This window comes from Haliotis rufescens, unplaced genomic scaffold (assembly GCF_023055435.1).
Source record: "Haliotis rufescens isolate VD_foot unplaced genomic scaffold, xgHalRufe1.0.p SCAF_179, whole genome shotgun sequence".
In the NCBI taxonomy this organism is placed as follows: Eukaryota; Metazoa; Mollusca; class Gastropoda; order Lepetellida; family Haliotidae; genus Haliotis; species Haliotis rufescens.
In genome coordinates, this window is record NW_025963867.1 from 116,081 (window position 1) to 143,513 (window position 27,433).

The window sequence follows — 27,433 nt, forward strand, 5'->3', positions numbered from 1 at the left end:
GGCACATGAAGTGATACAGTGTCAGCTAGTTCTCACATCTTAAATTGTCCTGAAAGCATTTTACAGAATTGGTGCACCTTAGAATCATGTCCAGCCCTTTAGTTTTTGAAAGTGAAAAATAGATACAACAAAATCAAAATTCATTGCTGAACCCACGTCACATCCGTTTATAACAACAAGGAGTCATACTTCACAGGCCCCAGACATTGTTCTACAACTGTCCCGTGGAACTGATGGCTTGTCTGTGAACTCCAGTCCACACAGGAGCATCACACGGCAGTGTCCCCAGACACTGTCAACAACACACTGTTCCACAACTACCAGCTACTTTACACACATCTTTCACAACATGTATGCACTTATAACTAAGTCTATGAAAAAGCAGCACAAGCAGGTTTGTTTGTATACAGTGGCACTTGCTGGAGTGGAGCCATCAAGGAGAGCCTGGTGTCCCGGCTCGGGTTCCAGTTTCCCCCCTTATCACACTCCCAGCACTTGTCTTCTGCAATTATCTCCACTATCAGGTCCTCCCAGGTCAAGCACCAGACTCAAATTACGGAGTTCACACCAATAGTTAATTCAATTTTTTCTCTCATTTGTTTAAAAGAGATCAAATATCAGGAAAGCATAATACTTTTTTGTTGAGATTTGTGGAAGAAGTTTCTTGAGTTGAGCCCAGTGATGTAGGCCCCCAGAGATAGACATCTTAATTGCATTACAATGTGGATGTGGAGATTTCGCAACAGTAGGGTGCTCCTACACTTCAGGTCCTCGGAGGGCTCATTAACAGGGCAGGGCCACAGGACATTCTATTCACAATTCTCATGGAATGTGATTTTGAAACAGTTAAAGCAACTATTTTGGTTTTTCAATGTAATTTAGTTTACAGATGAAAAAGAAAAGAGCAGAACCTCTTTTTCACAAACAACATAAAATATTTCTTTAGAAATATGTGTAACACATTGCATCAGATAAACCAACTGTATTACTGGAAGATTAAAACAACATAAATAACACTTTGACAATATTGACTTTCAAGTTTAAATCTGTGATAAGTTCATGTCAACAATCATTTACAGCAATCTTGTTATGAAATCTGTTAATTCTGACTTCTTCCCTGTGGTGGCAGTAAGCCTGACTGGCTTGAAGCACTCTCACACAGCACCAGCAGCTCACTCCTGGCTCTGTCCACCACTGACATGGGGACACAAACATGACGATGTTCAGACACAGCACTGGTTCAGTCATGACAATGGTTCAAACATGGCACTGGTTCAGTCACAATACTGGTTCAGTCATGACAATGGTTCAGTCATCACACTGGTTCAGTCATGACAATGGTTCAAACACGGCACTGGTTCAGTCATGACAATGGTTCAGTCATGGCACTGCTTCAGTTACAAAAATGGTTCAGTCCTGACAATGGTTCAGTCATCACACTGGTTCAGTCTTCACACTGGTTCAGTCACAACACTGGTTCAGTCAGACACTGGTTCAGTCACAACACTGGTTCAGTCAGACACCGGTTCAGTCCCGGCACTGGTTCAGTCATCACACTGGTTCAGTCCCGGCACTGGTTCAGTCACAACACTGGTTCAGTCACAACACTGGTTCAGTCATCACACTGGTTCAGTCCCGGCACTGGTTCAGTCACAACACTGGTTCAGTCACAACACTGGTTCAGTCACAACACTGGTTCAGTCCCGGCACTGGTTCAGTCATCACACTGGTTCAGTCCCGGCACTGGTTCAGTCATCACACTGGTTCAGTCCCGGCACTGGTTCAGTCACAACACTGGTTCAGTCCCGGCACTGGTTCAGTCATCACACTGGTTCAGTCCCGGCACTGGTTCAGTCATGACAAGGGTTCAAACACGGCACTGATTCAGTCATGACAATGGTTCAAACACGGCACTGGTTCAGTCATGACAATGGTTCAAACACGGCACTGGTTCAGTCATGACAATGGTTCAGTCATGGCACTGCTTCAGTTACAAAAATGGTTCAGTCCTGACAATGGTTCAGTCATCACACTGGTTCAGTCATCACACTGGTTCAGTCACAGGGCAGAAACATAAAGGCTAGAGGGCTCGTAAATCAATGTATCCTATGTATCGTGATACAGGGCTTGTAAATCAATGTATCCTATGTATCATGATACAGGGCATGTGAATCAATGTATCATATGTATCGTGATACAGGGCTTGTAAATCAATGTATCATATGTATCGTGATACTGGGCTTGTGAATCAATGTATCATATGTATCGTGATACAGGGCTTGTGAATCAATGTATCATATGTATCGTGATACAGGGCTTGTAAACCAATGTATCATATGTATCGTGATACAGGGCTTGTGAATCAATGTATCCTATGTATCGTGATACAGGGCATGTGAATCAATGTACCATATGTATCGTGATACAGGGCTTGTAAATTAATGTATCATATGTATCGTGATACAGGGCTTGTAAATCCATGTATCCTATGTATCGTGATACAGGGCATGTGAATCAATGTACCATATGTATCGTGATACAGGGCTTGTAAATTAAATGCATCATATGTATCGTGATACAGGGCTTGTAAATCCATGTATCATATGTATCGTGATACAGGGCTTGTTAATCAATGTATCCTATGTATCGTGATACAGGGCTTGTAAATCAATGTATCCTATGTATCATGATACAGGGCTTGTAAATCCATGTATTGTATGTATCGTGATACAGGGCTTGTAAATCAATGTATCCTATGTATCATGATACAGGGCTTGTAAATCAATGTATTGTATGTATTGTGATACAGGGCTTGTAAATCAATGTATCCTATGTATCATGATACAGGGCTTGTAAATCAATGTATCCTATGTATCATGATACAAGGCTTGTAAATCAATATATCGTATGTATCGTGATACAAGGCTTGTAAATCAATGTATCCTATGTATCGTGATACAGGGCTTGTGAATCAATGTATCCTATGTATCGTGATACAAGGCTTGTTAATCAATGTATCATATGTATCGTGATACAGGCTTGTAAATCAATGTATCATATGTATCGTGATACAGGGCTTGTGAATCAATGTATCGTGATACAGGGCTTGTAAATCAATGTATCCTATGTATCGTAATACAGGGCTTGTAAATCAATGTATCCTATGTATCGTGATACAGGGCTTGTGAATCAATGTATCCTATGTATCGTGATACAAGGCTTGTAAATCAATGTATCCTATGTATCGTGATACAGGGCTTGTGAATCAATGTATCATATGTATCGTCATACAGGGCTTGTAAATCCATGTATTGTATGGCGGGCCTCGTATCAGGACACAACACTGTTCACTGTACCGTTACAGTACCAGATGATGCGTTCTTCATCAATACTGAAATGGCCTATGATTGCCAAGTGATGAAACAGATGGTATGACTAGGTGCTGCAGTACTTTCCGAGACTGTTGACTGTCGTGATAGTTCACAGTGATATTTTCGCACGGTCATGCAATCAAACACCATGTAGTGTCAAAGTGATCAACATGATCATCAACATCAGCTCTGTACTTATTTGTGCCTGGGAATTCCCAGGGGCTTCCCCAGGAATGTGGAAGCAATCCATTCATGTTCACATCCTTTCTAGAACTTACAGACAGACAGAGAGACAGAGAGACAGACAGAGAGACAGACAGACAGACAGACAGCCAGCCAGCCAGCCAGCCAGCCAGCCAGCCAGACAGCCAGCCAGCCAGCCAGACAGCCAGCCAGATAGACAGACAGACAGCCAGACAGACAGACAGCCAGACAGCCAGCCAGCCAGCCAGCCAGACAGCCAGACAGCCAGCCAGCCAGCCAGACAGACAGACAGAGGCGTTGTTTCTGTCCCAGCCTAATCTGGCTGCCATACATGAACAGTAGGTAGATAGGTAGAACAGTAGGGGTGACAGACAGACAGCCAGACAGACAGACAGCCAGACTGCCAGCCAGCCAGCCAGCCAGCCAGCCAGCCAGCCAGACAGACAGCCAGCCAGCCAGCCAGCCAGCCAGCCAGCCAGCCAGCCAGCCAGCCAGACAGACAGACAGCCAGACAGACAGACAGCCAGCCAGACAGACAGACAGCCAGACAGACAGACAGACAGACAGCCAGCCAGCGTGCCAGACAGCCAGCCAGCCAGACAGACAGACAGCCAGACAGACAGACAGACAGACAGACAGACAGCCAGACAGACAGAGAGACAGACAGACAGAGAGACAGAGAGACAGACAGCCAGACAGACAGACAGCCAGCCAGCCAGCCAGCCAGCCAGACAGACAGACAGAGAGACAGACAGACAGCCAGCCAGCCAGACAGCCAGACAGCCAGACAGCCAGCCAGCCAGCCAGCCAGCCAGACAGACAGAGAGACAGACAGAGAGACAGACAGACAGAGAGACAGAGAGACAGACAGACAGAGAGACAGACAGACAGACAGACAGACAGACAGACAGCCAGACAGACAGACAGAGAGACAGACAGAGAGACAGACAGACAGAGAGACAGACAGACAGAGAGACAGACAGACAGAGAGACAGACAGACAGACAGCCAGCCAGCCAGCCAGACAGCCAGACAGCCAGACAGACAGCCAGCCAGCCAGACAGACAGCCAGACAGACAGCCAGACAGCCAGACAGCCAGACAGCCAGACAGACAGCCAGCCAGCCAGCCAGACAGCCAGACAGACAGACAGACAGACAGAGGCGTTGTTTCTGTCCCAGCCTAATCTGGCTGCCATACATGAACAGTAGGTAGGTAGGTAGAACAGTAGGGGTGACTATTGGTCTGGAAATCACTATTGCGATAGCTATTGATATTGAAAGAACTTTTTGCGATAACTATTGATATTGCAAGCAACTATTGCGATACATATCGATAGTTTTCAGTGTATCATTTTAGATGGATTTTAGAGTTGAATTAAACCTTGGAACTGAAGTTTTCTTTGAATGTGATAGCCATAACAACAAATAAAAAGTAAAGTTTGAGATATGACTGATTTGGTTTTTTTTACCCTAATAATTTAAGAAAAAGAAACTTCCACATTACCATGTGTAAATTACTACCTCTCATGATCAAAAGAAAAACAGCATTGCGTGTATTTTATTAATATGGTAAATACAATCAAAACTATCGATATTCCTAACTGAAATTGATACTATTGATCGGAAACTGATTTAACAATTGATTTATTGACTTTAAGTGCTATCATTGTTTGTTTGTTTGTTGTTTAAAGCTGCACATAGCAATATTCCAGCTAAAACACAGCTGTCTGTAAATATTCCAGTCTGGACCAGACAATCCAGTGATTGACATCATGAGCACTGATCCACACAATTGGGATACGATGACATACATCAACCAAGTCAGCGAGTCTGACCACCCGATTCCGTTAGTTGCCTCTTATCACAAGCATGGTCGCCTGTTACGGCAAGCATGGGCTGCTGAAGACCTGTTCTACCCCGGATCTTCACAGGTCTTCACGGGTCTGTTATTCAGTACACAAAGTGCCTTACAAATGACCCTGACCTTCCATGAAGATTCTCAAAACGTCACCCCCCCTAAAGATGATTACCAAATTTCATTCAATAACAATACTTCTTGAGCTATTGTGAAGTGAATGTATTGTAGAACGATGACCTTGAAGTGAATTTGGCCTTCAATACCAGTTGCAAGTATTTCAAAAACACCCATCATATAATCCAAATACAATGTCCCTCGGTGGAATGACATGGCATATGCTTCTCATTGAAAGTAGGTCATTGTGACCTGGCATAGGTTGTCATACATGTCTTGAAACGATCTAACCAACTTATACCAATTAGACTTTTACAATGTGTGAAGAAAAAAGCATGTAGGTGAAAATAGTAAACTCTATGAGTGACCTTCACTGTGAGTGAGTGAGTGAGTGAGTGACCTTCACTGTGAGTGAGAGAGTGAGTGAGTGAGTGAGAGAGTGACCTTCACTGTGAGTGAGTGAGTGAGTGAGTGAGTGAGAGAGTGAGTGACCTTCACTGTGAGTGAGTGAGTGAGTGAGTGAGTAAGTGAGAGAGTGAGTGAGTGAGTGAGTGAGTGACCTTCACTGTGAGTGAGAGAGTGAGTGAGTGAGTGAGTGAGTGAGAGAGTGACCTTCACTGTGAGTGAGTGAGTGAGTGAGAGAGTGAGTGACCTTCACTGTGAGTGAGTGAGTGAGTGAGTAAGTGAGAGAGTGAGTGAGTGAGTGAGTGAGTGAGTGAGTGAGTGAGTGAGTGAGTGAGTGAGTGAGTGAGTGAGTGAGTGAGTGAGTGACCTTCACTGTGAGTGAGAGAGTGAGTGTGTGAGTGAGTGAGAGAGTGACCTTCACTGTGAGTGAGTGAGTGAGTGAGTGAGAGAGTGAGTGACCTTCACTGTGAGTGAGTGAGTGAGTGAGTGAGTGAGTGAGTGAGGTTTTACGCTGCTTTTAGTTATATTCCAGCAATATCACGTCAGAGGACACCAGAAATTGGCTTAACACTTTGTACCATGTGGGGAATCGAACCCGGGCCCTTGGCATGATGAGCAAACACTTTAACCACTAGGCTACCCCACCGCCCCTCCCTCACCGTGACACTGACCTAATATAACCTATGACCTTTCCCAATCTGAGGAAGCAATGTACCAAGGGTCGCTCATCTACTGTACATCCTTCTTGAGTTCTTCTTGAGTTAAGTGAGAACACATGAGCATGACTCTTGACATAACATATCAATATGTCAAAATAATCTCCCAGGGCTTTAATGGAGATATGACCTCCCTAAGAAATATATTCCCCAGCAATCGACTGTCATGGGCTGATACACCGGGTTGATAAATGCTGTATGTATTATTTCGCTGATGCATTGCTTTCCCTGCATCTCCGTTGTTGTCTGACTGCGAATTTCCCTTCCCCAACAATCTTCCCACAAGTCAACAGACAATGGCCCTTAACCCTGCCCCTTCTTCAAAATGCCTAATTACCGCTGACTGTGCCTTTCAATCATTCGCGTCGTTCCGGTAATTTCCATGTTTTGGACTTCCTTTTATAACATTTCCCATAAGCACCATAAAAGCGCAGAACATATGCAGTCCACATTTTTCACTCCAAATCCAAAATTTTGCCCTCCTGCCCACACCAATAATATTATTTTTCTTTTCCCACAAAAGTGTAAGTAATTTTTCAGCGGCTTACCATAATATCCTCCACACTATTAACATAGTCATATTCTATGTTTGCAAACTTTAAACTTTGTAGAGTCCCCCCACATATGTCAGGTAATATTGCATACAAAAAGTTTCAATTAGCATGTTTCTATTTGTTGGCATGTATTTAAGCTTCGCTATATTCATTATTAGTGAACCACATTGCCAAAAGTCAACAGACAATGGCCCCTAACCCTGTCCCTCCTCTGTAGTGAGGCTAAAACAGGAATACGAACCTCGAATGAGACAAATACTTCTTTTCTAATTTCTATAAACCATGAAACAGTATGATGATGATGACCTTGACACTGAAGGTAGGATGAACAGATTGTTGGAAATTGATACAATGACGAACACAAATAAACTGCACCATGTATGAAGTCATAAGAACTGTCAGTGAGAGGATCCGGGGTAGATCAAGCCATCTGCAACCCATGCTTGCTGAAAAAGGTGACTAACGGGATCGGGTGGTCAGGCTCGCTGACTCGGTTGATGCATGTCATCGTATCCCAATTGTGAGGATCGATGCTTATGATGTCAATCACTGGATTGTCTGGTCGTCATATAGCTGGAATATTGCTGAGTGAGGTGAGGTGAAACATGAAACTGAAACTGTCAATGAAAGGAGGCCACACTCAGGATCATGGTCAAAGGGGAGACAATCTGAACGTGCTGAGCCGACTTCTCCAGAGAAACGTGACCCCGACTGATGCTGGTAGTTTTATCTGATCAATGTAACCTTTCTTTGATGGACATTTAGAAGATAGTGTGATGAACAAGGCCAGGTTCCTATGCATTACATATTTATCAAGCAAGTCACAAGAGCATGTTTAAATGCTGGATTACTGGCTGTTCATCATTCATCATGTCAGTCACATGTTCCTATCCAGTTTCAAAAGAATAATACCACAAACGAGGTCAGTGTGGTATCGCCACACCTAAGAAATGAGGAAACAAACACTTAAACAAATGGACTCGTTCCACTTAGCAATCTTACAGCTAAATTCACAGTAAATCTATGTCAAAAGTGTAGGATTTCCCATCACAGGTTGCATGGTGCCCTGCAAGTTCATAAAGAACAGGTGACCAGGGTGTCGTCAAAACCATTGACACCTAATACCATACCATCCTCACCATGACACCTAATACCATACCATCCTTACCATGACACCTAATACCATACCATCCTCACCATGGCACCTACACTGCTCTTTATACACATCGGTGTCCACATACTAGTTCTGGCAAACAACATGATCCCAACACAAAATATCTCTGAAGATGAAAAAGTAATCTTACCTGTGCCACAGATTCAAAATGTTCGTGACTTTTCTGTAATGCTTTTGCCCGTTGTAATGACTTTCCGATTGATGTATTTTTGGCCAGAAAAATGTCTCCATGGTTGTCCAGCCAGTCAATAACCTGAGAACAGAGAGCATCAGGTGGTGTTGAGTGAAGTCACAATTTGATGAATTGACATAATTAAGGCCAGTCTGCAAGCAGGTTTTTTGACTCATGACAACTGCAAAACAATTAAAGTCAATACTTACATAGAATCGTATCTATTTGTTCAAGTATGACCTGATACTGAGACATTAGCACTGAGAGTGTCGTGTATTCAAGTATGACCTGATACTGAGACATTAGCACTGAGAGTGTCGTGTATTCAAGTATGACCTGATACTGAGACATTAGCACTGAGAGTGTCGTGTATTCAAGTATGACCTGATACTGAGACATTAGCACTGAGAGTGTCGTGTATTCAAGTAGAGGACAGACTGACCTGTTTGACGTCCTGCTGGAAGAGACGTAGCCCGAGACGCTGGTGCAGCTTCACCTTCTTGGCGTGCCAGATCTGCTCCAGATGGCGCTGGTGGGCAAGCACCTGCACACACGGTCACACATGTCACACAACAATCCCCTGATCACAAGGCTAATTCATGATATGGAAAGTATTGGTCAAATATTTTGAAAATGCCCCAGGGTCATTTACCCCCCAAAATGTTCTGATATGATGTGCTAGTATGATGAGCTAGGTCAGGTAAATTGGGTTACAAAGTTAACAAACTGTCCGTGCATTCTAATGCATGGTAACAAAAATGTACTTTCTAAATATGTTTCAACAATGTTTAAAGGACAAATTCCAACAAATTTGCCATAATGATTTACTATGTCCTGAAATTTAAAGTTTTCTATAGACTGTGAAAACTTTTTGAACTTTAGGACACAAAGCAAATTCGAAAAATGCTCTTTCTTATTTTCGTTCATGTTGTCATGATTTGGAAATTGAATGTGGCACTAGTTCGATATACCTAGAAATTTTACTAATTTGAACTTTGTGATCTAAACTACATTGAAACTTAATTCAATTTCCTTTTAGTGTGTCCAGCATATGTACAGTTCAGACAACTATACAATAACACTCACTATTATCTTTGTCCATCCATTTGGATGTTATTCGCCAAGATTATTACAAATTTAGTAAATATTTGTACTATGCACCATGTTTGTTTATTTGTTGTTTAACGCCAGACTAAGCAGTATTCCAGCTATATGACGGCAGTCTGTAAATAATCGAGTCTGGACCAGACAATCCAGTGATTGATATCATGAGCATCGATCCACACAATTGAGATACGATGACATACATCAACCAAGTCAGCGAGGCTGACCACCCGATCCCGTTAGTTGCCTCTTATGACAAGCACAGTCACCTTTTAAGACAAGCATGGGTTGCCGAAGACCTATTCTACCCTGAATCTTCACGTGTCAGAAAGAAATGTACGGTTAACTGTACTTCCGCCTGTACAGTAATGTTCGTACACAAAGGCATGAGGCCTAAAATTACTGAAATTGATTGATTGATTGATTGATTGGTGAACATACAGAAACTTATTTTACTTATTTTTAAGTATAACATCAATATGTGAAAATAAAAATGAAAAGTTACATTTGTATGAGTGCAATTTAAGAATAATTATTCTTCTAAAATACTAAATATTGCACTAATTTAAAGGTCACATTTAACATAATGAAACATATAATGTAATACCGTATTGGACATAATAAGAGCCCCGTTCTAATAAGCGCCCACGGCGATATTTGCTAATGTATTGGCTAGTGAACAATCCCAATTAGCACCCCTTCCTAATGACCAGTGTACACAAGACTTATTTATTTGTGCATAATAAGCACTCATGTGTTATATGCACCATTAAGAATGGTCATTTAATTTCTGGAAAATATATCTGTCATGTATAATACACACAGATTTTTCTTTAGTATCATATTAGGCTGTCAGCATAAATCACAATATTAACAATCTTTCAACTCTGTTATTTTTTCTTACCAAAACAATATTCTATGAGAGACCCCTTTTTCTAATTTTGAGAGCGCCCTGGGGGCTTATTACGTCGAATACGGTAATAACAATACAAAATATTGCACCAATTCAAATGTAACTTTTCAGTATTTTTTTTACATAATGATTTTAACCAAAAGAATTAATAATTTATTCAGTGTTTCCAACATATGTAACCCCAAGTAATGATTTGTTTATCAGGACACAAGAAACCCAGCCTGACACATTGACAGGGTTCCACAGTACTCAAACATGCAGACTCAAGCGTAATCTCAATGGACAAAGGGGAGACAATTTGAAAATTCTGAAGACATAATTATCTCCCCTTAGTGAACATCGCCTGTATCCTGTCAGTGAGCAGCTGTACTGCTGACACATTGACATCTCTACTGCAGACATAAGAAAGTTTTATGTTATCATGTGATGATGGTTTTGTTTTAACAGATGAAATCAGTTTTGTTTTTCATTGTTGTCAACTAACTGCATTCACCACATACAGCATGTGACGTTTATCTTTACTCCTTATAAGGACATATGAATGTAGAGTCTCCATGATGACATTACCTCGTGGACGACGTCCAGCACATGTCCAGCAGCTTCTGAGTAGTCCGCCTTGGCCGTCAGAGAGTTGCTGGAGCCGGACGATACCGGCGTCTGGAGTGTGTCCAGTAGAGACTTACCGTCCCCACACACCTGCTCACAAAACATTGCAGAAGGTTCACACAACAGCATTAGATATTGGCACTAGTCCTGTAGTCCTTGCCAAACTGCCCAGTTGTTAAGGCATCATAAGGACTAGAAGAAATTTGCCACTTTTAGGCCCAAAAAAATATAATAGTCTTGGTTCTCAGGGACCACCCACATCATCATGAAGTCCGCTCCATGTTTCCTTATTATTTCCATTTTAATTTTTTTTTTAAATCTTTAAATATTCCGCATCTCGAACACACAACCCCGGCAGTGAAATGCTACAATACTTAAGAACAACATTATTTTTGAAAACAAAATTTAGTTACATACTAGCTTGAACAACCCGCAATAAATATACACCACCCGCCCGCACAATATTTTCAACAGCCATTGCCTGAGAACCAATTCTTTAATTTTTTTAAGCCTTAAGAATTGTGCTATATGTTATCATTATGAGGACTAGTGGACTAAAACTGTTAGTTTCTACCGCTGACAACCATTGAAAGAGATTACTAATTGCTTAAAATTACACGACTACAAACTAACTCATTTGAAAGTTGGGCTAATGTATAGTGCGAGATTCTCTTTATTGTACAATATACTGACAAGCACACTTGTCCAGTTACAGAAGTACTTGTTGCCTCAGTTACCTCAGCTTATTGTTGTATTGTTGTTGTTTGTTGTTTAATGCTACACTCGGCAATATTCCAGCTATATGACGGCGGTCTGTAAATAATCTAGTCTGGACCAGACAATCCAGTAATTGATATCATCAGCATCGATTCACGCAATTGGGATATGATGACATACATCAACCATGTCAGCAAGCCTGACCACCTGATCCCGTTAGTTGCCTCTTACGACAAGCATAGTCGCCTTTCTACGGCAAGCATGGGTTGCTGAACTCCTATTCTACACTGGATCTTCACAGGTCTATTGTAGTATCCCCGTGTTATGGATTTTCTGATGCTTAAGAAACATACATAGTTTTCTCACTAGTCACAAGAAAGCTGTAAAACATTTCACTCACTTCTAAAAGACAACTTTAGTTTAAAAAGTCAAGCCATCATCTGAGTATTTACAATCTCTGTGAGACGCCACAACCCTTGTCATAACAGGGGTACTCGCGATAAACATATAATGTCCGAAAACATATGATCCAACGATAACATACATGTATTGCCATGGTTACTGACCTCAGCGTAGGTTTGTGTGATGGTCTCGATGAGGTTCTGGTGTTGCTGGAGCGCCTCTTCCAGGTCCTCAATGTGAGATGGTATCCGCAGGTTCTCACACACATTCTGCCAGCTTGTTACCTGAGCCAGGTACTGCAACACCAACAACACACCATGTTAAACAACATCAACAACACACCATGTTAAACAACATCAACAACACACCATGTTAAACAACATCAACAACACACCATGTTAAACACCACCAACAACACGCCATGTTAAACACCACCAACAACACGCCATGTTTAACAACATCAACAACACACCATGTTAAACACCACCAACAACACACCATGTTAAACACCACTCACAACACGCCATGTTAAACACCACCAACAACACGCCATGTTAAACAACATCAACAACACACCATGTTAAACAACATCAACAACACGCCATGTTAAACACCACCAACAACACACCATGTTAAACAACACCAACAACACACCATGTTAAACACCATCAACAACACACCATGTTAAACACCACTAACAACACACCATGTTAAACACCACTCACAACACACCATGTTAAACACCATCAACAACACGCCATGTTAAACAACATCAACAACACACCATGTTAAACAACATCAACAACACACCATGTTAAACTACATCAACACACCATGTTAAACAACACCAACAACATACCATGTTAAACAACACCAACAACACACCATGTTAAACAACACCAACAACACACCATGTTAAACAACATCAACAACACACCATGTTAAACAACATCAACAACACACCATGTTAAACTACATCAACACACCATGTTAAACAACATCAACAACACACCATGTTAAACAACATCAACAACACACCATGTTAAACACCACCAACAACACACCATGTTAAACACCATCAACAACACGCCATGTTAAACAACATCAACAACACACCATGTTAAACACCACCAACAACACACCATGTTAAACACCACCAACAACACGCCATGTTAAACAACATCAACAACACACCATGTTAAACAACATCAACAACACACCATGTTAAACTACATCAACACACCATGTTTAACAACACCAACAACACACCATGTTAAACACCACTCACAACACACCATGTTAAACAACATCAACAACACACCATGTTAAACACCACCAACAACACACCATGTTAAACACCACCAACAACACGCCATGTTAAACAACATCAACAACACACCATGTTAAACAACATCAACAACACACCATGTTAAACTACATCAACACACCATGTTAAACAACACCAACAACACACCATGTTAAACACCACCAACAACACACCATGTTAAACAACATCAACAACACACCATGTTAAACACCACCAACAACACACCATGTTAAACACCACCAACAACACGCCATGTTAAACAACATCAACAACACACCATGTTAAACAACATCAACAACACACCATGTTAAACAACATCAACAACACACCATGTTAAACTACATCAACACACCATGTTAAACAACACCAACAACATACCATGTTAAACAACACCAACAACACACCATGTTAAACAACACCAACAACACACCATGTTAAACAACATCAACAACACACCATGTTAAACAACATCAACAACACACCATGTTAAACTACATCAACACACCATGTTAAACAACATCAACAACACACCATGTTAAACAACATCAACAACACACCATGTTAAACACCACCAACAACACACCATGTTAAACAACATCAACAACACGCCATGTTAAACAACATCAACAACACACCATGTTAAACACCACCAACAACACACCATGTTAAACACCACCAACAACACACCATGTTAAACAACATCAACAACACACCATGTTAAACAACATCAACAACACACCATGTTAAACTACATCAACACACCATGTTTAACAACACCAACAACACACCATGTTAAACACCACTCACAACACACCATGTTAAACAACATCAACAACACACCATGTTAAACACCACCAACAACACACCATGTTAAACACCACCAACAACACGCCATGTTAAACAACATCAACAACACACCATGTTAAACAACATCAACAACACACCATGTTAAACTACATCAACACACCATGTTAAACAACACCAACAACACACCATGTTAAACACCACCAACAACACACCATGTTAAACAACATCAACAACACACCATGTTAAACAACATCAACAACACACCATGTTAAACTACATCAACACACCATGTTAAACAACATCAACAACACACCATGTTAAACAACATCAACAACACACCATGTTAAACACCACCAACAACACACCATGTTAAACACCATCAACAACACGCCATGTTAAACAACATCAACAACACACCATGTTAAACAACACCAACAACACACCATGTTAAACACCAACAACAACACGCCATGTAAAACAACATCAACAACACACCATGTTAAACAACATCAACAACACACCATGTTAAACAAAATCAACAACACACCATGTTAAACTACATCAACACACCATGTTAAACAACACCAACAACACACCATGTTAAACACCACCAACAACACACCATGTTAAACAACATCAACAACACACCATGTTAAACAACATCAACAACACACCATGTTAAACACCACTAACAACACACCATGTTAAACAACATCAACAACACACCATGTTAAACAACATCAACAACACACCACGTTAAACACCACCAACAACACACCATGTTAAACAACACCAACAACACACCATGTTAAACAACATCAACAACACACCATGTTAAACTACATCAACACACCATGTTAAACAACACCAACAACACACCATGTTAAACACCACTAACAACACACCATGTTAAACAACATCAACAACACACCATGTTAAACACCACCAACAACACACCATGTTAAACACCACCAACAACACGCCATGTTAAACAACATCAACAACACACCATGTTAAACAACATCAACAACACACCATGTTAAACTACATCAACACACCATGTTAAACAACACCAACAACACACCATGTTAAACAACATCAACAACACACCATGTTAAACAACATCAACAACAGACCATGTTAAACACCACTAACAACACACCATGTTAAACAACATCAACAACACACCATGTTAAACAACATCAACAACACACCATGTTAAACACCACCAACAACACACCATGTTAAACACCACCAACAACACACCATGTTAAACAACATCAACAACACACCATGTTAAACAACATCAACACACCATGTTTAACAACATCAACAACACGTCATCTCAAACAACATCAACACACCATGTTAAACACCACAATTAACACGCCATGTTAAACACCACCAACAACACACCATGTTAAACACCACAATTAACACGCCATGTCAAACTACATCAAACTGAGACTTTAACCACTTCCAACGTTCCAATAACAAGAGAAGATTTCATTCTTTCCAATGATGAGAGAAATATTTCACACATTTTATAACTGGAGAAACATTTCATCCATTCCAAGAAACATTTCGTATGCAAGTATGACAACATTGGTGGAACCCACCTGCTCTGCCTTCTTGTGGAACATGACCGACATGCGCAGGACAGTGCTCCGGTCGTCGAGGGCAGCGGCCAGACTCTTCCACTCTCGCTCTAGTTTCCCAGCCTGCATGCGGATTGTCTTGGAAGCGTAGTGTCCGGCATCACACAGACGCTGCGCCATCCCCAGGATACGAGTTATATTCACATATACATTCTGAAACAAACAGATCATGTACATTTACATTCTGAAACAAACACATTGTCATGGTGATTCCATCAAAACTCCAGTAATTTCTTTTGGTGTTGCCATAGTTTATAAAACTTCACTATTGAGAATTGTGCTCTTTGTCTGCTTTTATGAGGCGTACAGTGACATTTGTAGGTTTGCATCAGGTGTTCAGTAACACAGACTTGGAAACAGGGAGTTTCTGTGATGCAACATCATGACATCTTCTGAATGTGATGAGGCTGGTCCAGGCTGGTCCAGGTCGTGATAGCATGAATGCAGCCATCACAGAACAACGGGCCCCCGGGAGGGTTGGGGGTTGACTAGATTGGGCCGCTGTGTGAGAGGAAGTCGGCCTTCCCATCCATCCAGCTATCAGCTGCTTTCTGACTCCAGGCTCAAACTGTTTCCCTCGCAATGTAACAAAGCAATAACTGGATCCCAATTGGATGACAATCTTAATTTTATTCTTCTGCAGAATCTGGACACTTAAAGTGGCTGTTACTGTCAAGTCAGTAGTTGCCAAGAGTGATCTAAGTGGCTCCTACAACAACAGGAATGTCAGCAAATAGAATGTGTAAAATATGCTTACCACAGCACTAGTAGCAAATTGACTATGTTCAGATTCCAGTTCAACAGCAAACTGGTGAGATGTCCCGATTTCTGTATAGTTGACTAGAAACAGATCTCGGTTATGACTAATCCAGTCAAACATCTGCAAAAACACAGACAGAGATCATGATGTATGTTTTGTATGTTGAGACACACACAATTTAAACAAAGAAGTAAACGCTGGTGCCACTTTCCCCACCCGGACATACACTCGCACTCATTCCCCACTCCGATACCTACTTTTCCCTTCCACCCCCTCACCCACCCAATACCCACTTTGATCAAAAGTTGACACCGGTACTCAGTTTCTCCATCCCTGACACCCATACTCAACTGTCGGCGCCCTGACACAGGTAATCACTTTCTCCATCCCTGACCCCCTTACTCAACTGTCCGCCCCTTGACACCGGTACTCACTTTCTCCATCCCTGACCCCCATACTCAACTGTCCGCCCCTTGACACCAGTACTCACTTTCTCCATCCCTGACCCCCTTACTCAACTGTCGGCCCCTTGACACCGGTACTCACTTTCTCCATCCCTGACCCCATACTCAACTGTCGGCCCCTTGACACCGGTACTCACTTTCTCAATCCCTGACCCCCATACTCAACTGTCGGACCTCTGATACCGGTACTCACTTTCTCCATCCCTGACCCAATACTCAACTGTCGGCCGCCTGACACCGGTACTCACTTTCTCCACGTCCTCCTCAAAGATGCGCAGCTGAAGGCACTGCTCCAGCCTCATCTTCTTGACGGTCCACAGCTGGTTCAGATGCTGCTTGGTGGAGTGGAGGTTGTCCAGTAGCTGCGAGATCTGCGGCACAGCACTCTGGAAGTCTGCGTTGCCTGACACTACAAACCCACGACCAGTACCTGCATTACATACCGTGTTACTTCAGTGGCTTACAGGATCCACAACACTCCAAATCTAACTTCTGCTCAAGATGAATTATCTTTCCTATAAGTTTCTCACCGAGGAGAACTAGATGAAAACTATCACCCAAGAACTAGCTTGTCTACTGTGAGGTGTGTCTGTGACAGTTGCTATAGTCACCTGACTGGCTCTCCTCATCGCCTGTGATCTTGCGAAGTATGTGGTGGCCCTCCGCAGCCAGGTTCTCTACGGGGGCGAGGGTCACCCGCTTCTTTAGGTGGTTATGTTCCTCCAGCAGCTGTTGTGACCCGTTCAGGTCGTCCGGCAGCTCGGGGTTGGTCAGGATCTCACCCAGCTCATCCAACTTGTCCAGCAAGTCCAGAGCCTTCCAGATGAATTCCTCCAGCATCTACACACAGAAACATTGTTGCTTAAATCAGCGCTCAGCAATATTCAGCTATATGAAGCAGCCTGAAAATAATCAAATCTGGACCACACAATCCAGTGAGAAACAATCCAGCCATAAGGTCGGATCACACTACACCAAGTCAGCAAGTCTGAACACCTAATCCATTAAGTTACCTCTTACGGCAAGCATGGGGGGCTGGGAACAATTCCAGTGAGGAATAGCATGTAAAATAACAGGGGCTTGAACTGGGGTGTAGTAACAGAGGAGTGAGATGGGGTGTAGTAACAGGTGTGTGTGTGTGCTGGGGTGTAGTAACGGGGCTTGAGCTGCGGTGTAGTAACAGAGGCATGAGCTGGGGTGTAGTAACAGGTGTGTGTGTGAGCTGGGGTGTAGTAACGGGGCTTGAGCTGCGGCGTAGTAACAGAGGCATGAGCTGGGGTGTAGTAACAGGTGTGTGTGTGAGCTGGGGTGTAGTAACGGGGCTTGAGCTGCGGTGTAGTAACAGAGGCATGAGCTGGGGTGTAGTAACAGGTGTGTGTGTGAGCTGGGGTGTAGTAACCGGGGAGTGAGCTGGGGTGTAGTAACAGAGGCATGAGCTGGGGTGTAGTAACAGGTGTTTGTGTGAGCTGGGGTGTAGTAACAGGGGAGTGAGCTGGGGTGTAGTAACAGGTGTGTGTATGAGCTGGGGTGTAGTAACAGAGGCATGAGCTGGGGTGTAGTAACAGGTGTGTGTGAGCTGGGGTGTAGAAACAGGTGTGTGTGTGTGAGCTGGGGTGTAGTAACAATTCTAGCTAGGAATAGCGTGTAAAATAACAGGGGCTTGAACTGGGGTGTAGTAACAGGGGAGTGAGATGGGGTGTAATAACAGGGGCTTGAGCTGGGGTGTAGTAACAGGTGTGTGTGTGAGCTGGGGTGTAGTAACAGGGGAGTGAGCTGGGGTGTAATAACAGGGGCTTGAGCTGGGGTGTAGTAACAGGTGTGTGTGTGAGCTGGGGTGTAGTAACAGGGGCATGAGCTGCAGTGATAACAGAGGCATGAGCATGGGGTGTAGTGACAGGTGTGTGTGTGAGCTGGGGTGTAGTAACAGGGGCTTGAGCTGGGGTGTAGTAACAGAGGCATAAGCATGGGGTGTAGTAACAGGTGTGTGTGAGCTGGGGTGTAGTAACAGGGGAATGTGAGCTGGGGTGTAGTAACAGGTGTGTGTGAGCTGGGGTGTAGTAACAGGGGAATGTGAGCTGGGGTGTTGTAACAGGGGACTGATCTGGGGTGTTGTAACAGGGGTGGGGGTGGTTTGTGTGTAAAAAAGGGAGAATGAGTTACTGTGTAAACATCAAGTGAGGTAGGAGTAATAACAGGAGAACATATCTCATGTCAATACCATATCTCAATTATATTAGAATAATACCTGTTCCCAATTGTCTTTGTTTTGAGTCGAATTTGACAGTCACTGAACTAAAAATAGCTGCCCCATCAATTACACCCATGGGCAAGGAACATTGTGTGTTACTGCTGGAGAGCTGGAGGTGGTGATGTACTTCCCCAGTGAAGCTGTGAGGTACAACTCCAGGCAATACAAAACAAGGTCCTGATCAAATGAACGCAAAAGGGACTTGCTATCTTATTACAAGAGAACCAGGAAGTGTCCTACCAGTCGTAGCTGAATCCACTGCTCATGGTCATAATCCAAAGATCCTTCAAACTCCCGGGTGAGTTGAGTCTGATCAATCACTTTCTGAAGACTGTCCAGTGAGATCATGTTGGTCTGCAACGAAAGATGGTATCACACACTAGACATGACATCACACACCAGACAGGGCTTCACATAATAGACAGGGCATCACACACTAGACATGAAATCACACACTAGACAGGGCATCACACAATAGACAGGGCATCACACGCTAGACAGGGCATCACACACCAGACAGGGCATCACAGACTAGACAGGGCATCACAGACTAGACAGGGCATCACACACTAGACAGGGCATCACACAATAGACAGGGCATCACACACTAGACAGGGCATCACAGACTAGACAGGGCATCACAGACTAGACAGGGCATCACAGACTAGACAGGGCATCACACACTAGACAGGGCATCACACACTAGACAGGGCATCACAGACTAGACAGGGCATCACACACTAGACAGGGCATCACAGACTAGACAGGGCATCACACACTAGACAGGGCATCACACACTAGACAGGGCATCACACACTAGACAGGGCATCACAGACTAGACAGGGCATCACACAATAGACAGGGCATCACAGACTAGACAGGGCATCACACACTAGACAGGGCATCACAGACTAGACAGGGCATCACACACCAGACAGGGCATCACACACTAGACAGGGCATCACAGACTAGACAGGGCATCAAACACTAGACAGGGCATCACAGACTAGACAGGGCATCACACACTAGACAGGGCATCACAGACTAGACAGGGCATCACAGACTAGACAGGGCATCACAGACTAGACAGGGCATCACACACTAGACAGGGCATCACACAATAGACAGGGCATCACACAATAGACAGGGCATCACACACTTGGCAGGGCATCACACACTAGACAGGGCATCACACGCTAGACAGGGCATCACACACTAGACAGGGCATCACAGACTAGACAGGGCATCACACACTAGACAGGGCATCACACAATAGACAGGGCATCACACAATAGACAGGGCATCACATTTATGTGGCAACACTCACGGCTTGTTCCTGTCAACTTTTGTTTTCTCAAATAAATCGTAATTTGGATTGTCCACAGCAACGCGGCACTGGCCTTCTTCCATTAGGTTTGGTTTGTTTGTTTGTTGTTTAACGCCGCACTCGGCAATATTCAAGCTATATGACGGCGGTCTGTAAATAATCAAGTCTGGACCAGACAATCCAGTGATTGATATCATGAGCATCGATCAACGCAACTGGGATACGATGACATGCATCAACCAAGTCAGTGAGCCTGACCACCTGATCCTGTGAGTCGCCTCTTACGACAAGCATAGTCGTCTGTTATGGCAAGCATGGGTTGCTGAAGACCTATTCTACCCCGGATCTTCACGGGTGCTACCATGAGGCGATTTGTCTGATGTGAAAGGTATACCGAGGACAAGGATGTGTCATATGCTAACTCTATTCTGACAGTAAGATTCAAAAGCAGTTATGAAGTCATCTCCTGTAGCTATGGACTGCAGATGCCACTACAAAAAGATGGGATGATTGCTGGGATGAGAAAAGGTGGACTCACCTCAAAGTTGTACTTGGCACTTCCTAGACTCGTCCTTTGTTTCTCCCAGAACTTCTCGGGTTTGATTATATAGGCAATGTGGATGTTGCCGGGGAAACATTCCTGAAACAAATCATCACTGAATGAAGGTGGGGTAGAGAATCAAGTGTCACCTGCCTTGAGGATGGGTATATACAACAAGTGTTACCTGCCTTGAGGATGGGCATATACAAGTGTTACCTGCCTTGAGGATGGGGATATACAACAAATGTTACCTGCCTTGAGGATGGGGATATACAACAAGTGTTACCTGCCTTGAGGATGGGGATATACAACAAGTGTTACCTGCCTTGAGGATGGGGATATACAACAAGTGTTACCTGCCTTGAGGATGGGGATATACAACAAGTGTTACCTGCCTTGAGGATGGGGATATACAACAAGTGTTACCTGCCTTGAGGATGGGGATATACAACAAGTGTAACCTGCCTTGAGGATGGGGATATACAACAAGTGTTACCTGCAGTGCCTTGAGGATGGGGATATACAACAAGTGTTACCTGCAGTGCCTTGAGGATGGGGATATACAACAAGTGTTACCTGCAGTGCCTTAAGGATGGGGATATACAACAAGTGTTACCTGCCTTGAGGATGGGCATATACAAGTGTTACCTGCCTTGAGGATGGGGATATACAACAAGTGTTACCTGCCTTGAGGATGGGGATATACAACAAGTGTTACCTGCCTTGAGGATGGGGATATACAACAAGTGTTACCTGCCTTGAGGATGGGGATATACAACAAGTGTTACCTGCCTTGAGGATGGGGATATACAACAAGTGTTACCTGCCTTGAGGATGGGGATATACAACAAGTGTAACCTGCCTTGAGGATGGGGATATACAACAAGTGTTACCTGCCTTGAGGATGGGGATATACAACAAGTGTTACCTGCCTTGAGGATGGGGATATACAACAAGTGTTACCTGCCTTGAGGATGGGGATATACAACAAGTGTTACCTGCAGTGCCTTAAGGATGGGGATATGCAACAAGTGTTACCTGCAGTGCCTTAAGGATGGGGATATACAACAAGTGTTACCTGCCTTGAGGATGGGGATATACAACAAGTGTTACCTGCAGTGCCTTAAGGATGGGGATATGCAACAAGTGTTACCTGCCTTGAGGATGGGGATATACAACAAGTGTTACCTGCAGTGCCTTGAGGATGGGGATATACAACAAGTGTTACCTGCAGTGCCTTGAGGATGGGGATATACAAGTGTTACCTGCAGTGCCTTAAGGATGGGGATATACAACAAGTGTTACCTGCAGTGCCTTAAGGATGGGGATATACAACAAGTGTTACCTGCAGTGCCTTAAGGATGGGGATATACAACAAGTGTTACCTGCAGTGCCTTGAGGATGGGGATATACAACAAGTGTTACCTGCAGTGCCTTAAGGATGGGGATATACAACAAGTGTTACCTGCAGTGCCTTAAGGATGGGGATATACAACAAGTGTTACCTGCAGTGCCTTAAGGATGGGGATATACAACAAGTGTTACCTGCAGTGCCTTAAGGATGGGGATCTACAACAAGTGTTACCTGCAGTGCCTTGAGGATGGGGATATACAACAAGTGTTACCATGGTTACCTGCAGTGCCTTAAGGATGGGGATATACAACAAGTGTTACCATGGTTACCTGCAGTGCCTTGAGGATGGGGATATACAACAAGTGTTACCTGCAGTGCCTTAAGGATGGGGATATACAACAAGTGTTATCTGCAGTGCCTTAAGGATGGGGATATACAACAAGTGTTACCTGCAGTGCCTTAAGGATGGGGATATACAACAAGTGTTACCTGCAGTGCCTTAAGGATGGGGATATACAACAAGTGTTACCTGCAGTGCCTTGAGGATGGGGATATACAACAAGTGTTACCTGCAGTGCCTTGAGGATGGGGATATACAACAAGTGTTACCATGGTTACCTGCAGTGCCTTGAGGATGGGGATATACAACAAGTGTTACCTGCAGTGCCTTAAGGATGGGGATATGCAACAAGTGTTACCTGCAGTGCCTTAAGGATGGGGATATACAACAAGTGTTACCTGCAGTGCCTTGAGGATGGGGATATACAACAAGTGTTACCTGCAGTGCCTTAAGGATGGGGATATACAACAAGTGTTACCTGCCTTGAGGATGGGGATATACAACAAGTGTTACCATGGTTACCTGCAGTGCCTTAAGGATGGGGATATGCAACAAGTGTTACCATGGTTACCTGCAGTGCCTTAAGGATGGGGATATACAACAAGTGTTACCTGCCTTGAGGATGGGGATATACAACAAGTGTTACCATGGTTACCTGCAGTGCCTTAAGGATGGGGATATACAACAAGTGTTACCATGGTTACCTGCAGTGCCTTAAGGATGGGGATATACAACAAGTGTTACCATGGTTACCTGCAGTGCCTTAAGGATGGGGATATACAACAAGTGTTACCATGGTTACCTGCAGTGCCTTAAGGATGGGGATATACAACAAGTGTTACCATGGTTACCTGCAGTGCCTTAAGGATGGGGATATACAACAAGTGTTACCATGGTTACCTGCAGTGCCTTAAGGATGGGCTTCACGGTCTGCCAGGTGGAGCCTCGCATGTCCAATATCACAGTAAACCCTCGCTCTCGTACCTCATCACTGAAACAAGACAGAATGGCAATGTAATAACACCATCTACACTACAGGCTCAGGCAGGTGTGAGAATGTGTCCAGCTACTAGGTGCACGTCTCCAGGTAGTTGGAGGACACTGAAGGCCATGTTGATGTGAGACCTATGAGGAGGCTACATTAACAGGGTTATAAAAAAGTTCAGTCCCAAGTGAGACAGGAATTATTACCATTTTTTACATCAGTCAAAACTGATTTGAAGCAAGTCTAGATGACAAGTCTAAAACAAAATTTCAACACAAGAATCAAATCACTGATAATACCAAAACTAAACAAACTCACTTTGACAGCCGGAAATACTTGTCTGCTCATGGGTAATACAAAAACTAAACAAACTCACTTTGACAGCCGGAAATACTTGTCTGCTCATGGGTAATACAAAAACTAAACAAACTCACTTTGACAGCCGGAAATACTTGTCTGCTCATGGGTAATACAAAAACTAAACAAACTCACTTTGACAGCCGGAAATACTTGTCTGCTCATGGGTAACACAAAAACTAAACAAACTCACTTTGACAGCCGGAAATACTTGTCTGCTCATGGGTAATACAAAAACTAAACAAACTCACTTTGACAGCCGGAAATACTTGTCTGCTCATGGGTAATACAAAAACTAAACAAACTCACTTTGACAGCCGGAAATACTTGTCTGCTCATGGGTAATACAAAAACTAAACAAACTCACTTTGACAGCCGGAAATACTTGTCTGCTCATGGGTAATACAAAAACTAAACAAACTCACTTTGACAGCCGGAAATACTTGTCTGCTCATGGGTAATACAAAAACTAAACAAACTCACTTTGACAGCCGGAAATACTTGTCTGCTCATGGGTAACACAAAAACTAAACAAACTCACTTTGACAGCCGGAAATACTTGTCTGCTCATGGGTAATACAAAAACTAAACAAACTCACTTTGACAGCCGGAAATACTTGTCTGCTCATGGGTAATACAAAAACTAAACAAACTCACTTTGACAGCCGGAAATACTTGTCTGCTCATGGGTAACACAAAAACTAAACAAACTCACTTTGACAGCCGGAAATACTTGTCTGCTCATGGGTAATACAAAAACTAAACAAACTCACTTTGACAGCCGGAAATACTTGTCTGCTCATGGGTAACACAAAAACTAAACAAACTCACTTTGACAGCCGGAAATACTTGTCTGCTCATGGGTAATACAAAAACTAAACAAACTCACTTTGACAGCCGGAAATACTTGTCTGCTCATGGGTAATACAAAAACTAAACAAACTCACTTTGACAGCCGGAAATACTTGTCTGCTCATGGGTAACACAAAAACTAAACAAACTCACTTTGACAGCCGGAAATACTTGTCTGCTCATGGGTAATACAAAAACTAAACAAACTCACTTTGACAGCCGGAAATACTTGTCTGCTCATGGGTAACACAAAAACTAAACAAACTCACTTTGACAGCCGGAAATACTTGTCTGCTCATGGGTAATACAAAAACTAAACAAACTCACTTTGACAGCCGGAAATACTTGTCTGCTCATGGGTAATACAAAAACTAAACAAACTCACTTTGACAGCCGGAAATACTTGTCTGCTCATGGGTAATACAAAAACTAAACAAACTCACTTTGACAGCCGGAAATACTTGTCTGCTCATGGGTAACACAAAAACTAAACAAACTCACTTTGACAGCCGGAAATACTTGTCTGCTCATGGGTAATACAAAAACTAAACAAACTCACTTTGACAGCCGGAAATACTTGTCTGCTCATGGGTAACACAAAAACTAAACAAACTCACTTTGACAGCCGGAAATACTTGTCTGCTCATGGGTAATACAAAAACTAAACAAACTCACTTTGACAGCCGGAAATACTTGTCTGCTCATGGGTAATACAAAAACTAAACAAACTCACTTTGACAGCCGGAAATACTTGTCTGCTCATGGGTAACACAAAAACTAAACAAACTCACTTTGACAGCCGGAAATACTTGTCTGCTCATGGGTAATACAAAAACTAAACAAACTCACTTTGACAGCCGGAAATACTTGTCTGCTCATGGGTAACACAAAAACTAAACAAACTCACTTTGACAGCCGGAAATACTTGTCTGCTCATGGGTAATACAAAAACTAAACAAACTCACTTTGACAGCCGGAAATACTTGTCTGCTCATGGGTAACACAAAAACTAAACAAACTCACTTTGACAGCCGGAAATACTTGTCTGCTCATGGGTAACACAAAAACTAGTATGGGAGGACAAACATGAAAACTGACACACTGTAACCTCACTGGTGATAGGTGAACAGTGTGCAACTTATTATACATTCACATAGGATGTTGTGGCAACATGGTTCTCTGGTAAATCGGGAGGACAAGCCTCATTGTCAGTTTGCTAAATATAGAAACCATGTGCTAATGTTGTAAACAACGAATATGAGAAGCAAGACTGTCTGCATGGCTTGGCCATGGAAACACATTTGTCATTAAATAAATAGGCAAATCATCCCCTGATTAATGTGTTTTAGTTTTGATGTGCCTGCCTTAAGCAGAGCAAGTAGAGAAGAAACAATTCACCAGTTAGCTTGACAATATCATCCCTGAAACTTAACTCATACATTTCCAACAATGATCAGGTACATTTAGTGTCATCAGGCATGCCACTCCCCACAGCGTCACCTCCTCCCCAATGCTGGTACGTGCTGGGAGGGGCTTGCAAGGGGGAGATAACTCCTGTTAGTATAACCATGAAAACACTTAGTCCAGGAAAATGTTTCTTAAAAATGATTGTAATCTTTTTTGACAAAAGAATCTTTCCTCCTCTGCTATAAATAAAGGAAACTAGATTTGGCTTAGTTTGATCTAGACTTAACCTTGCCTTTTTTTAAAATTATTTTTGAAAAATATATTCTATGGTCAAGATGCAGGGCTGAACTACAACTTGCATCCTGTAAACTTCTGTCAAATCTTGGTATTTTTATGAGACATGGGAGATCTTACCTAGGTACACTGGCGAGATACATGAGACATGGGAGATCTTACCTAGGTACACTGACGAGATACATGAGACGTGGGAGATCTTACCTAGGTACACTGGCGAGATACATGAGACGTGGGAGATCTTACCTAGGTACACTGGCGAGATACATGAGACATGGGAGATCTTACCTAGGTACACTGGCGAGTTACATGAGACATGGGAGATCTTAACTAGGTACACTGGTGAGATACATGAGACGTGGGAGATCTTACCTAGGTACACTGGCGAGATACATGAGACAT

At 42.9% G+C, this 27,433-nt stretch overlaps 1 protein-coding gene across 4 annotated transcripts in view; it reads right to left on the minus strand.

Moving 5' to 3' along the window:
- The window catches only part of LOC124150334 (triple functional domain protein-like), a 110,049-nt gene extending 82,624 nt beyond the window's left edge, over positions 1 to 27,425 (minus strand). Inside the window, exons 1-12 of one of the 4 annotated variants that reach the window (XM_048397922.1) lie at positions 27,404 to 27,425; positions 24,037 to 24,127; positions 21,440 to 21,541; positions 19,815 to 19,928; positions 17,938 to 18,166; positions 17,575 to 17,756; positions 16,860 to 16,982; positions 16,064 to 16,255; positions 12,475 to 12,606; positions 11,153 to 11,281; positions 9,011 to 9,112; positions 8,527 to 8,649 (exon numbers count right to left, since the gene is read on the minus strand). In XM_048397922.1, the coding sequence (XP_048253879.1) occupies positions 8,527 to 8,649; positions 9,011 to 9,112; positions 11,153 to 11,281; positions 12,475 to 12,606; positions 16,064 to 16,255; positions 16,860 to 16,982; positions 17,575 to 17,756; positions 17,938 to 18,166; positions 19,815 to 19,928; positions 21,440 to 21,541; positions 24,037 to 24,087 (1,479 nt within the window). In that variant the 5' untranslated portion in view covers positions 24,088 to 24,127; positions 27,404 to 27,425. Of the gene's footprint in view, positions 1 to 8,526; positions 8,650 to 9,010; positions 9,113 to 11,152; positions 11,282 to 12,474; positions 12,607 to 16,063; positions 16,256 to 16,859; positions 16,983 to 17,574; positions 17,757 to 17,937; positions 18,167 to 19,814; positions 19,929 to 21,439; positions 21,542 to 24,036; positions 24,128 to 27,151; positions 27,328 to 27,403 lie in introns of those variants that run through there. The other 3 variants (XM_048397919.1, XM_048397921.1, XM_048397920.1) reach the window with 3 other exon arrangements.
- Positions 27,426 to 27,433: the final 8 nt, after the last annotated feature.